Source organism: Mustela erminea, chromosome 17 (genome assembly GCF_009829155.1).
Source record: "Mustela erminea isolate mMusErm1 chromosome 17, mMusErm1.Pri, whole genome shotgun sequence".
Lineage (NCBI taxonomy): Eukaryota > Metazoa > Chordata > Mammalia > Carnivora > Mustelidae > Mustela > Mustela erminea.
Window position 1 is genome coordinate 10,223,248 of NC_045630.1, and position 12,969 is coordinate 10,236,216.

The 12,969-nt window shown below is 50.4% G+C and overlaps 1 protein-coding gene across 1 annotated transcript in view; it reads left to right on the plus strand.

Moving 5' to 3' along the window:
* KIF26B (kinesin family member 26B) overlaps window positions 1-12,969 on the plus strand; it is a 411,062-nt gene that overhangs the window by 189,939 nt on the left and 208,154 nt on the right. Inside the window, exon 4 of the mRNA XM_032317413.1 lies at window positions 9,379-9,545. Coding sequence (XP_032173304.1) covers window positions 9,379-9,545 — 167 coding nt within the window. The remainder of the gene's footprint in view (window positions 1-9,378; window positions 9,546-12,969) is intronic.

Sequence of the window (12,969 nt, forward strand, 5' to 3'; positions counted from 1 at the left end):
GTATGTTTTTGCGTCAAGGGTCAAGGCCATGCGGATGTTAAATTAGGAACGCACTTTCAAGACGAAACGGGTATTTCTGAACGTCCCCACTTTCTATTTGATTGTGGCCGTAGACCCACAGAGCAACCGGCTGCACCGTGTCCTTTCATTCCGGGCACGGTCTCCTGATTCCCCTAGTGGGGAGATTAGGGCTAAGAGAGGGGGAGTGACTTGCCCAAAGCCCGTCATGTTGCCATTCGCCCACCCAGGCCCAGAATTCGCCTTTGACCTTCACAGAGCCACGTTTCCTGAGGGCCTGCTGCATGATACGCCCTTTGCCCAGCACCGGGATGACACTGGCCCTTCAGTGCGGTCCAGCCTGTCTCTGGTCTGGGCATCTCTCCTCCGTGGCGGTGGTTCTGAGCTGGCCAGGGCAGAGCAGAATCCATCCCCCAATCTAAAGCCAGCCCCAGTGCAGCCGGCTAGCTTCCTGGAATGCGCTCCAAGCAAGGAAGAGCCTCTCTCTTGGCTGATTTGAGCCCTGAACACCCCCATTTGCTTGTGGCTCCTGGCAGGAGGGCTCCAACATCTGCAGACCTCACCCCTGCCTTGCACAGGCTCTCACTTCTGCCCTCCCTAGTGTCCTGAGTGGTGCGTGCGTGCGCACGTGTGTCCGTGTGTGATACGTGCACTTGTCCCCTCAGTTTTGTCCAGAATGCAGGGTTGCTTTGTGCAGACCCTTCTGGGGTCACATACAGGCAAGTATTGTCTACAGGCCCCTCTTGACTCGTTCTCACAAGAGCACAAGGAAACTATGAGGAAGTCACAGCTCCTACAAGGAAGCCACATTTTGAATTCCAGGCCATAACGCATGGCTGAGTTTCTTGAAAGCTTTCCAGCGTTAGGCAAGATTGAGGTGAGAATGGGCTGCTTCTGAAAGCTGCATGGTGGCGGGCTCTCCAGACAAAACATGGTGGGGAAAATGCATGGAAAAGGCCATGATCTGAGCTGAATCCTTTCCAGGCAAACCTCTTGTCCAGTTTCATAATCTCACTGGGGTTCCCCTTGAAAGCCTAACTAAAAGTCCATGTCACTCTGCAAAATTGCATAAAGCAAGTGTTCAGACACACAAAACTTCCAAGCCCCCTTCTTCAAAGGTCAGAACTATTGCTTTATTTTTTAATGGAAAAGGGAAAGAGAATGGCTCAATTTTTTTTGACGTGGATCTGTGTGTTTCTCAGTTCCTACATTTTACCTTCCAGCACCTCGGGGTTCTGGAACTGCTGTCTGGTACCAGGGAGAACCCAAGCAGGCCAGTGGGGCTTTGGCCTCTGGACGCCATATTCCTAGGACCACTGGCCTAACATTCCAAGAATTCCATCCAGCCCCCCAGCAGGGGCCGGCACATGCTTCTACCCAAGCTGGCTGAGACAATGACCGGTTTCCTCTCCTTCTGTCTTCTTCTCATGTGTGTGTATTTCTTACAGCTTTTCTATTGTTTGTCCCTTTTCTCCTATTTCCCCTTTTCCTGGTCTCAGTCCCTTTGTCTCTTTGTTCCTTGTCCTCCCCCCACCAACCCTCCCCAGTCATTTGTCTCACCTATCTTGACTCAAGCCTAGGCCGAAATACCTGTTTTATTGCAGAAAGTTTTAGGTAATCTATTCGTGGTTTTAAAAATCAGGTAAAAAGAACCTTTATCTCTTAAAAAAACAAACTGCAGCCAATCCCAACCCCACTAAATGAAGCTCATTTTTATTTGTTTGTATTTAGTGAACGTATCAATGAATGTATTTGTTCAGTGTTGCCCGTATTGAGATGCTGGGCTGCGGGAAATACTGGGGTGGACCAGACCCGGTCTGCCCTGAGCTCGCCTCTGGTTGTGCAGAGAGACTGGGGACAGGCAGTTATCAAAAGGACAGGTTGGTGAACCATGAGAGACTATGGACTCTGAAAAACAATCTGAGGGTTTTGAAGGGGCGGGGTGGGAGGTTGGGGGAACCAGGTGGTGGGTATTGGAGAGGGCACAGATTGCATGGAGCCCTGGGTGTGGTGCATAAACAATGAATACTGTTATGCTGAAAATAAATTTTAAAAAAAAAAAAAGGACAGGTTGGGAGGGAAGCACATAGAGGGGTGGCCCCAATCATTCAGGGCGGGGGAGGACTGCCCAGGGCACACTTCCTAGGGGAAAGCCTAGTGGTTGCGTATTTGGGGCTGGGAAGCAAAGATAGCCTTCTCCAGAGGAAGTGCAGCCCCTGGGTGATTCCATACAGGGCAAGAGGGGTTAGTCCTCTCGGATCTTGGGAGCTGACCTAGGAGGAGCCTTTGGTTCGACCCTGATGCCGGGGTTGGATTCATTAGGATGGTGTTTTCCTCTTGCAAATTGAAAGTGAAGTCAGTTACACCAAGATTCAGACCACGTGATTTTATTTCAAGTTGCTCATTAAAAATCACAGAACATTGGCTGAAACGAGCACTTTGTGCATATTGAGAAATTATCCGGATGCCCTTCTTTATTGAGTCTCGTGCCTGTGACCCCATTTCTCAAACGGGCAGCCAGAGGGGACGTACTTTGTCGGGAGCAAGAGAAACTCAAGGCTAGAAACCAAGCCCAGGAGCATTAATCTGTCCCAGGGCTTTTCCACGTGACGGAGCTGAAGCTATTATTTGGTCATCATTGTGCCCACTTTGTAGGGTTGTTGTCACACGTGGACACGGCAACACATATAGAAAGTTGTTGGACTAGAACCCGGCTCCTGGAAGATGCTCCAAAACGGCGACACATATGCTCATGGTCGATGAGGGGGGCCTGCCCTTGCCTTTCGGAGTTCTCCCAGGCTGGGCTCTGTGCATCATCGTATGTCCTCGAATATGTCACCAAAACCACATCCACAAAACGCAGTCCAGTACTGAGCATTAACGTCACTCTGAGCCAGCATCTCTGCAAGGGGAAGTAAAATGAAGCTGTAGAAATCCTCTGAGCTGGATGGCAAGAGTTGACAGAGCATTTGTCCTAAGACATTCTTCAAAGGGATAGCCGAGCCGTGCCTTGAGCCGCACATCTTGGGGCTAAGAAATCTCCGGGAAGACTCCCAAGACACAAACGCAACTGACCCTTGGCTTCATCCCACAACCCTGTCTTTTCCTGCTTTACCGTTTCGCCACCCCGAGCGTCAGAAAGCAGTGGGCAGGGGCTCAGGGGCCAGATTTCAGCCCTGACGGTGAAATCGTGCAACGCGACCGCCTTTCCCGTCGGCAGGACCCTGGATGGAGGCGAGGCTGTAAATCGAGGGTGAAGAGAAGGCGAGCGGCCCTCCTAGGCCCTGGGCAGCCCCAGCGAGTGGAATTCTCCCTTGCAAGAGGTCACGGAGTCACATGCTGTGGATGGATAATTTTATGGCCGCTAATAAAATTTATAGCCAAAGCAAGCTAAGATAATAAGGGTAATCAAACGTCCAGCCTTGGGACACAAGAATCCCAGCATGGCCCCTCGGTGCTGGCCGAGGTGGGGGCCAGTGCACAGTGCAGGGAAGAGCTTATCTGTCTGTCTCCAGGCCAGCACCAAAGTCTCAGCGGTGATTTGTGTGTGTGCGAGCCGGGGATAAGCTTCAGGTTTGGTGGCAAGAGCCTTTGCTTTGGGGACAGCACGCCAAGAGCCGTAGGAGAATTAACTATTTAAATTTAAATAGTTAACATATTATACATTAATGTAAATACATAATAAAACATATATAAATTCCTGTAAGTGAATAGTGAGCCTAGGACGGGACTAGAAGCAGCCCAGTGTGCAGCCAGCCCTGCTTTAGGGAAAGGTTAGCCGAGCACTTGTGACTCGACAGGCAGGAAGCAAGATAAGGAAGGGTGGCGTGTCACTCGGGCGAGTATACAGAAATCAGATGTTTCCGTCCAGGCCGGGGCTTCCCGCAGCCCCGTCTGCAGCCCAGCTTTCCAGGCAATTGTAGTTGGTTTCCGTTAACATGGATCAAAAATATTTATTGAGCACCCACTGTTTGCAAAACTATGAAAACACTAAGCGACTGTGTGAGCTGTACATGATCATCCAAGAGATGTCCCCAAACAGGGAGAGAGCAGTCGCCTAAGAGAAAGTGCTATTAGGTGTTATTTTCTGGAATTTGGGGGTCATGATGTCATTAAATATAAGGACAGCGTGGACGGGTTTGCTGTCCACGGATGTGTCCGTGCAGGAACTGGATGCTGCGGGTGTTCCCCACTGCCTTGGCAGAGTCAGCGGAGGTGGCTTTCTGAGTCAGTCATGCCATGTAAGATGAACCCCCCGTGCCGGTGCAGTCTGGAAGCTTTCAGCTGTTCCGGTCTGTAGGGGAGTGAAACGTCAATGCTTGTAGATTGCAGTTTGCACTGTGGACCCGACCTTGGTTTGGGAGAGCTCGACATCCTTTGTCTTGATTTCTGTAGTCAAGATCATGACCACATGTAAGATCTGCTCTTTCTTAAGGGACAAGTGGAGAGTTTCTCCTACTGAGGGAGCGGTGCACAAGTCTCACTGTGGTCAACAGACACGGATCTTGCCTGAGCTTAAGATATAGAGAGGAGCTTTACCCAGGAGATGTGTGAAGAGTGTCAGCCCGCCCCGGGAATGACACGTGGGGTTCTCCCACAAGGACAGAGCCCACGTGTGCAAGCACACGTGTGTACACATGCACACGTGCACCCTCCCCCTGCAGCCTGGTTCCTTTGATGACTGCCTGGTGTTTGCCTGACCACCGCCAGCAGGATGAGATGAGCTGTTTTCAATGTAACAGATACTGTTGCTTTAGTGCTTACCTCAGGTCCCATGTGCCTGAGTTGGAGCCTAAAGCAGGTTTTAATCCGAACTAAACTGAACAGGGGCCGCTGGGTGGCTCAGTCAATGAAGCATCTGACTCTTGGTTTCAGCTCAGGTCGAGATCTCAGGGTCATGAGATCAAGCCCTGCGTCAGACTCCGCGCTCCGTGGGGAGTCTGCTAGTCTTCCTCTTCTCCTCTCCCTGCTCACTGGCTCACTCTCTCTCTCTCTCTCTCTCAAATAAATAAATAAATAAATAAATAAATATTTTTTTAAAACCTTAAAAAAAAAAAAAAAAAGAACTAAGCAGAACAAGATTGTGTGCTGAAAATCTGCTCTCCCTCTGAAAGTTTGCAATTAGGACTCTTAGCAAGCATTCCATTCGCTGCTCCTAGATGGGGACAGTGGCAGTGACAGATACACATAACCGTGGTGATGAATCCTTTCTGGCGAAACCTTAAGTTTTTCAGATGAGTCAGATGCAGAGCTGCAGGTTTGGAATCTGAGTTTTCACAGAAATGTTGTTTATTGAGTTTGTCAGAGAAAATTCCCTCTGAGCAACCTGTGAAGCAGAGGTGAACCTTGTAGTCCTTTAAAAACGAGGCTCCTGATTCCGAATTATGCGGTCAAGTTAAAGTTCCAGGTACCTCGCTGTCTCGGGCATTTTCCCCTACAGCAGATTACAGAGAGGGCCTCAGGGGGAGTTAAAGGAAGGATGGGCATACGGAAACAAGAAGGAAATTGTAACAAGGACTAAGTCTTCTTCCTTCACGGCCTTAAGAAAAAGATTTAATTAGATAAACATAGAGAAAAAGCAGAAAATAAGAACAGCTCTGATTTATCCCACAAACATGGTTTAAACATCTCTGTGTGGCAGACGCCGGGTTGATTTCCATGGATCCAGTGGTGGGGCACACCAGCCCTCAACACGCCATCCCCGGGTTCTGAGAAACAACAACATATCATTAAATGCCTAATCGGAACCAAAGTAAAGACACTGAAAGAAAAAAAAAAAGACAATGAAAGTAAAGATTGCATTCCTGTTACAACATCTATGCAAGGCTGGAAGCAGTTTGGAAGGAGGCTTCTCCGAGTAAGTAATGCTTGAGCTTGGATCTGGACGAAAAGTAGAAGCATGCCAGATAGAGAGTGAAGGCATGTGCAAAAGCCCTGTGACAGGAGGGAAGTGTGTATATTTGAGGAACTTCAGGAAGTCCAGAAGCCTGAAGTGTAGCGATTGAGAGGGGAGATAAATTGGCAATTACTATAGCGATTTGTATGTTATTTCTGAAAGTTTGTATGTGATCTCTAGAGAGGATACTGGGTGTAAATACAAGCGAAAGCATGAATTTGCTGGTGGCCTATGTTAGCAAACATCTGCGGGGATGCCCTCTTCCCGTTGTGGAACAAGCAGAACAAAAATGAGAGAATGCTCAAAAGAAACCGGGTGAGCTCAGCCGGGCTCTTAGAAGGGGCTGGTTGTGATGGAAGGTGTGGGCTGTCTCCCTCCCAAATTATCATCCTGTATCTGAGAACGGAAGAGCTGGTTGGAAGGACCATGTGACTAGGGACCTGGGCAATTGCGGTTTTATACAGGGCTTGATTTCTTAAAAAAAAAAAAAAATGTTTTCTGGGGTTGCCTAGGTGGCTCAGTCGGTTAAGCATCTGACTTCAGATTTCTGCTCAGGTCATGATCTCAAGGGTCCTGGGATCAAGTCCCACTTGGGGACTTGCCGAGCATGGAAACTGCTTCAGATTCCCTCTCTCCCTCGGGCTCTTCCCCAACTCATGCGTGCGTTCTCACTCTCAAAAAATATATAAATAAATAAAATAAGAATATTTTCTAAGCTAAATCAAACGTTAACATTTGTTGATTATGGTCCTGGATCTACCCCTATGTGTTTTACTTATTTATTTTTTTTCTATCTGTTTAAAAATTGTTTTTAACTAGACAGGGGTGGGAAGAAGGGGTGTAGGAGCAAGGGAGGGGCCAGCACTGGCCTGAGAGTCGGGGGCCGGTTCTCAACCTCACATGAGCTTGGGCGAATGTGATCTGAGTCCTTATTTATGAAATGGGGTTTTGAAGAGGCTGATCTTGGCAGGGCTTTCTAGCTCTAAGACCTTCTGTGTTTCTGATTTCTAAGAACCATCGATTATTGAATCCTTCTACTTACAGGTTTGGGAATTGAGTGTCCCATGTCCACAAGTCCTCACTTTTTTTTTTTTTTTAAAGTATGAGATCCAATCTTGCTTGGCAAAGATAGCCACTAGCGCTCTCGAAGGAGGTCAGGGCATTGAAGTCCTTTTGCTGAGCGACTTCCTAGAAAGCCATGAGCCCTCAGGATGCTTATGGTCTTCCTGGGCTAGACTCAGGAACCTGGAACCACCTAGAAACCTGTACCTCTCACCATCCTCCCCACCCCACATCCCAGGGGTTTCTCTGTGGGTTTGCGAGGACCGTGCATACATAGTGAGACAGAATCCCGTTCCTGCTCTTCCAAACTTCAGATGAGAAATACAGAAATGAACAGGAAACGCCACAGCCAGAAGATCAGGCAACAGCCACGTTCATGAACCCACGGACATCTGTGGTGACGAATCACACAATGGGTTCATCCCCTGTACTGTACTGACTCTCTTCAGATGTCTCTGTGTGCCGAAACCAGTTTACGGAGGCACCTGGGGGTGCTCAGTCGGTGAAACGTCTGCCTTCAGCTCAGGGTGTGATCCCGGGGTCCTGGGATAGAGTCCTGCGTGGGGCCCCCTGCTCAGTGGGGAGTCTGCATCTCCCTCTCCCTCCCCTCTGCCGCTCCCCCTGCTCGTGTGCACGCGCACTCTCTCTCTCTCAAATAAATAATAGATAAAATCTTCAAAAACAAATAACTAAACCAGTATATCTATGGTAGATTGTAGCTACTTGATGAAAAAACGATGGTCCTGTGACAGTGGGTGTGTTTGTGGCCATTGGTGAAGCGGGCGTCCTGGAACACGGGGACGGGGGGCTTCATAAGTGCTGCTTAGCGCTAAGTGGTGACATAGGTGTGAACAACCTCCTCCTCTTCTTCATCCCTCTGGGAGAGTGGCAGCCGGTAGAGGGGAGCCCTCACCCCACACACAGCAGAGGAAGCCGGAGGAGAGGGGATGCAGGCCCCCAGCCTGGGCAGCAGCTCTGGCTGAGTGCACGGAATGTTCCCCAGGCCATGGGCTCCCTTCTCTGCCTCTTCCTCCCGGGGCTCCCTTATGCGGGTCAGGTTTCCTTACAACACACTGAATGAATGAGAATAAGAAAGTATGTGTTGGCAAAATTTCAGCTGAAAATGCCAAAGCTTTCCAAGTAAGGGCATGAATTTAAGCAAAGTTTCAAGTCAATGGGGCTCAGAGTAACGGCTGTGCAGCTAATAATGAAAAGTACAAATGTTTTTATGTTGAAAGGTTAGCAAATGGGACTCTTTCACTGGCCCGCTGGCCTGCTCAGTTACAAAGTGGAAACTGTGCCTGATCTTTGCTTTATTGCGCTTGTATTTTGTAGGTAATTAGGAACATTTTCCATTCAGCATTTAAGACGTTTGAGCTGCCTGCAGACTCTTTTTTAAACTGAAGTCTTTCTTCTTTCTTTCTTTCTTTTTTTCTTTTCTTTTCTTTCCTTTTCTTTTCTTTTGTTCTTCCTCCTCTCCAATCCCCTCTCCCTCTTATTTTTGTTAAACTAACATTTTTCCCTTTTGTAAGTGGACTAAAGTTTTAAACCAACAGGCTTTCCAAATGGTACACTTAGGCTTTGCCTGCATCATCATTATATGGTCACGGAATGACCACTTCTGCGAAAGCGTATTTCTACATGAGATTCTCATTTTGCCCAGAAGCGAGCTTCTTCCTCGCACATCCCATGGGTTTAGATAAAACGGACCCAGCCCCCGTGCACTGGTGCCTCCGTCGTGAAGGCGATCATTGCAAACAAAACAGAAGCCGTGTATCTTAATGAAGGAGTAGGAACATCAAGTTGGCTGAAATGATCTAAATCCTTCCAGAAACCACTTGGAAAACCACAGCGGCTGTATTATTTCCATGAGTTTCTCTGCACCACGTTTGCTGATGGTTTACAGCAAACAACGATGATCGTGTTTGAGTCCCTCACATTCTCCGTTAGCCGGTTCGCTTCTCCTTTAATAAACGATAACTTTGCCCCTCTCGTCTGTCAGCGTTTGGGGCCAGTCCCGGTAAGAAAGCAGCCGTGGTCGATGCTTCTGCTCCGTCCGGTCTTGAGCCGCAAACTGTGGATAATGGCTCACACTTTCTGCTCCAAATGGACAGGAGACACGGGCATAATTGAAACTCACAGTGTTGGGGGGTAATTTTATCCCGTTATTTCTAATGAAAATAAGGAGGTGTCCAGGCTAAAATCCTGCAAAATATGTTCTGAGAAGCCCAAAGAAGCCCCAGCGTGCATGGAGCATGTCCCTGGTCCCCGTTCCCCACCCCGCCGCGCCACCGCCCCCACCTGTGCTGGGACCCCCGCCCCCTGACAGAGGGATGCCATCGGCGGTGCGGGAAGGGCAGTGAGTCACAGGTAACGAGCCCCGTGTCCGTTTTCCTTGTCAGATCTCCCAGCTGATGACGGAGACGGGCCGGGAGGGGCAGACCGAGGCGACGCTGAATCGCTCCAACGCGGACAAGCCCTCGGCCTGCGGCGCCCCAGCCTCCCAGGGCTCCTGTGCGGCCAGTGAGACTTCCACAGGCCCCTCGGTGGCCGCTTCCTTCTTCGCCAGGTAAGAGAAGCGTCCGGAGCCTCACTTCTCCAGCTTAGCTAAAACACTAGTGAGAGTTTGGAACCGTCTTGGACTTCCCTCTTTAGGAGGGGGTTCCGCAATCTCAGACTGCCGCCGCTGGGTCCGGACGACCCTGCTGTGGGCGACGGTCTGGACACTCAGCAGCATCCTTGGCCCCCCAAGCTGGACTCCCGCTGCACCTGTCGCACTTGCGACGACTGTGAAGGTCTCCAGACACCGGCATGGGTGTCGCGGGTGGAGGACCACGGCTCTAAGAATATGTGGTTTTCACGATGTGCCCCTGGGGTGAGGACTTCGGGGGGCCCAGCCCCCCACCTGGTGTTTCCAGACTGATGTTCTTAGCACAGCAGATGAATGGCTTTGACCATGAACTAGGAAAGAGATGGCAGCCTTCTTTTTTTTTTTTTCCATTCTGGACAGATGAGCAGGATAGTTACCCTATACCCTCCAGCGAATCTCAGGGCCTTTAATAAGACAAGAAACCCAAATGAAAGGTATCTCGACAATGTTTTATGCCTAATTTTAGCAGTGCGGCCGAGACAGGGCAGGAGACAAAGGACAGCTGACCAGAAGGCACTTTCGGGATCATCTAATTCGGTCTCCTTGTTTTATGAAGGACCGGCCTGAGGACCAAGAAAGTTGAACTTTGAGTTAATTTATAGCAAAGTCAGAAATAGAAACCAGATTCTTCAGCTTTCCCCCCACCCCGTGACTCATTCTTTATTTGATCCTTGGAACTTAACTTTAGAAAACTCTTTCTGCCTAAGATTTGCATGTCCCTGGATAAGCGGGATTCAGAATAAATGGCTCCAGGTCCGAGATCGGAGGAGCCCTGAGGTCTGCCTTGGTGTCCCTGTCTGTACACCGAGGACAGCCCCTCCTCCTCCGGGTTGCTCTGAACATTAAGACGGACTAGGGTAAATGATAAAGTCTTGTACAAAGGGCGATTTGATACAGACTCCGATAATACGTCAGGAGGAAGGAAAATTGCGTGGTTTCTCTGGTTACGCAAGTGGTACCATCCAAAGCACAGCATGTGAGGACGGGGCTCCGAATAGGGGAGGATCCGGTCAGAGGGAGAACAGAGGCCAGTGCCCTGGGTTAATAACATCCCCAGTAAAGACGGCACGGGGGCCTGTAGGGAGACTGGGTCTGAGGTTCTCATTGTGTCTTGATGCCATGTTTATTGTCCTGTGAAAAGTTGTGCCGACTCGGGTGTATGGGAAGTAACAGGAAATGAGGTTGTGCCCGTATCCACGGGACAGATGCTCCAAGCCCGCCAGGGGATGCCTGAAACCGTGGACAGAACCAACTGAGAGGCCATGTCCAGGCCATTCAGGGAGGGAATAAGGAGGTGGAACAGAATATGGGAAATGCCGCAAGCACAGAAGATCCCAGGACTTAGGCGGGTGGTGAGAGCGTGTCCGGGGTGGGCAACGAACGTGCTGAGGAAGGAGGAAGCCACATCATGGCAGGTTTAGTCCAGAGAAGACGACCCTCAGCTGTCTCTTGGGCCATCGTGTGAATGAAGAATTTGGTTGGTTCTAAGAAACACCCAAGTATGTAGGCGAAGGTCGAATAAAACCTGGTGATGGGGCCCAGCTCGGACTCTCTCCAGCTCAGCTCTCCCAGCTCAGGATGCAGAAGAATTTGCACACAGCTCAGACGACCCCAAGAGAGAGTGAGGCCCCCATCACTGAGGGAGATCAAGCTTACACTGGGGGACTGCCGGCCTTGGTGCTGCCGAGAACCTTCACTGCCCAGATGGAGGTTGCCCTCCAGGGCACCTTCCTGACTGGAAGCACCTTGAACGTGAGAGGCCTCAGAGCAGACTCCACCCAGAGGCTTTTCTGGATCAGCTACCCTCAGAAAACCCCAGAAGCAGGACTGGAAGCAGGAGGAGGTAGGGGTTCACTGGGAAGGCCCATGCGCCAGACATAGGGTAGGCCTGAAGCTGACTTTCAGTTAATCCGAGGAGCATTTCCAAATGAGCCAGCACACACCAGGGAAGGGAGGGACAAATGACGGGCAAGGACAGCCTGGCCTGAGACTTACCTGCACTCCCGGGTCAGAATGGAGACCATGGGCTGAGCCCAGAGCCAACGGGCATTTGATGTGGGTTGCGGGGGAGGGGCCCAAACCAGCCCCGGTTGTGCTGTCCGGCAGTCTCGGAATGCCGGGTCCGGGGTTTTCTGCTTGGGACCAAGGAAAGCTACGGAAGGCGATGGGACAGGTGGCCTTTGGTCGGGGTGAAATCTGCATCCGTCACTGGTGCCCAAACCGGAAAGGCTCTAGAGGTTATGGTTTCCTGTGGAAGCTCGGGAAGGTCTTTCCACCCGGGAATCTGGGGCCGGGGTTTGCTCCTGTGCCTCACAACTGTGCTCACCGCTTCTCAACTCCTTGTGCGAGACCGGGTTGCAGAGCTGGGTCTGCAAGGTTCTGGAACCTCCTTGCAGCTCTAAGCGACCCGAGGTGGCCGGCTTTCAGGAAGCTGGGCCGGACATCATTTCATCATTTTGTAGGGGAGAGGGGCCATTTGCCACCTTTGTAGCCAGCGTGGCTGAGGTTTCCGGGACAGTCAGTGAGCGTCACTCACTGTGCTGAGCTCCCACTGGGCAAACTCTCCCTTTGTCCTCAGATGAGCCGTGGCAGGTGGAACCTATCATTTCCCCGTTGGACAGATAAAGAAAGAAATGTCCAGAGGTTAAGTCACGGACCCAAGGGTGCACAGCCAGGAAGTGGCAGAGTGGGGACCCTCACCCACGTGCGTGAGCCCTTGGTGCCCTCAGTGTGAAGCGGGCATGATTCGACGCATTAGTGATTTCTTCACCATAATCAGGAACTGAGGGTCACCGCTTAGGAAACAACACTGGGAACAAGTGGGTGCTACTGTTTGTTTGAGGAAATGAGTAGAGCAGAAACCCAGTTTGTTGAGGATTGTGGACAGCCCCTTTACTTGGCAACATCAGCCTTTCTGTGTAAATGTTGGCTTTCTACGGGGAAAGGTGGGATGGACTTTGTTTCAGACGCAACGACTAAAAAGATGAAGAGTTCCAGTTCCACGTAAGCCGCGGTACCTTCATGGCCGGAGCTTCTCCGAGTGTGGTCTGTGGGGCCATGGGGCCACACACTGTTCCTAGTCTAGCACAGGTGGAGAGGTGGAGAGGAAGCTTCTAGAAACATCTGGAAGCCAGCGAACAGGAGTGTTATGGTTGTTGGATCTAGGAATACAGAAGTGGAGCTTGTATTTTGGAGGTCATTAGAAATTAAAGAAAAAATGATTCTTCACCGCATGTGGTCTGAGAAGAACTCCTCTAGAAAGCGACGAAGTCCCAAGCCGGCAACCCTCGATGCCTGCCTCGTCTGAATCTATTTCTTTAAATAACAGCATCGGGGTAGACTG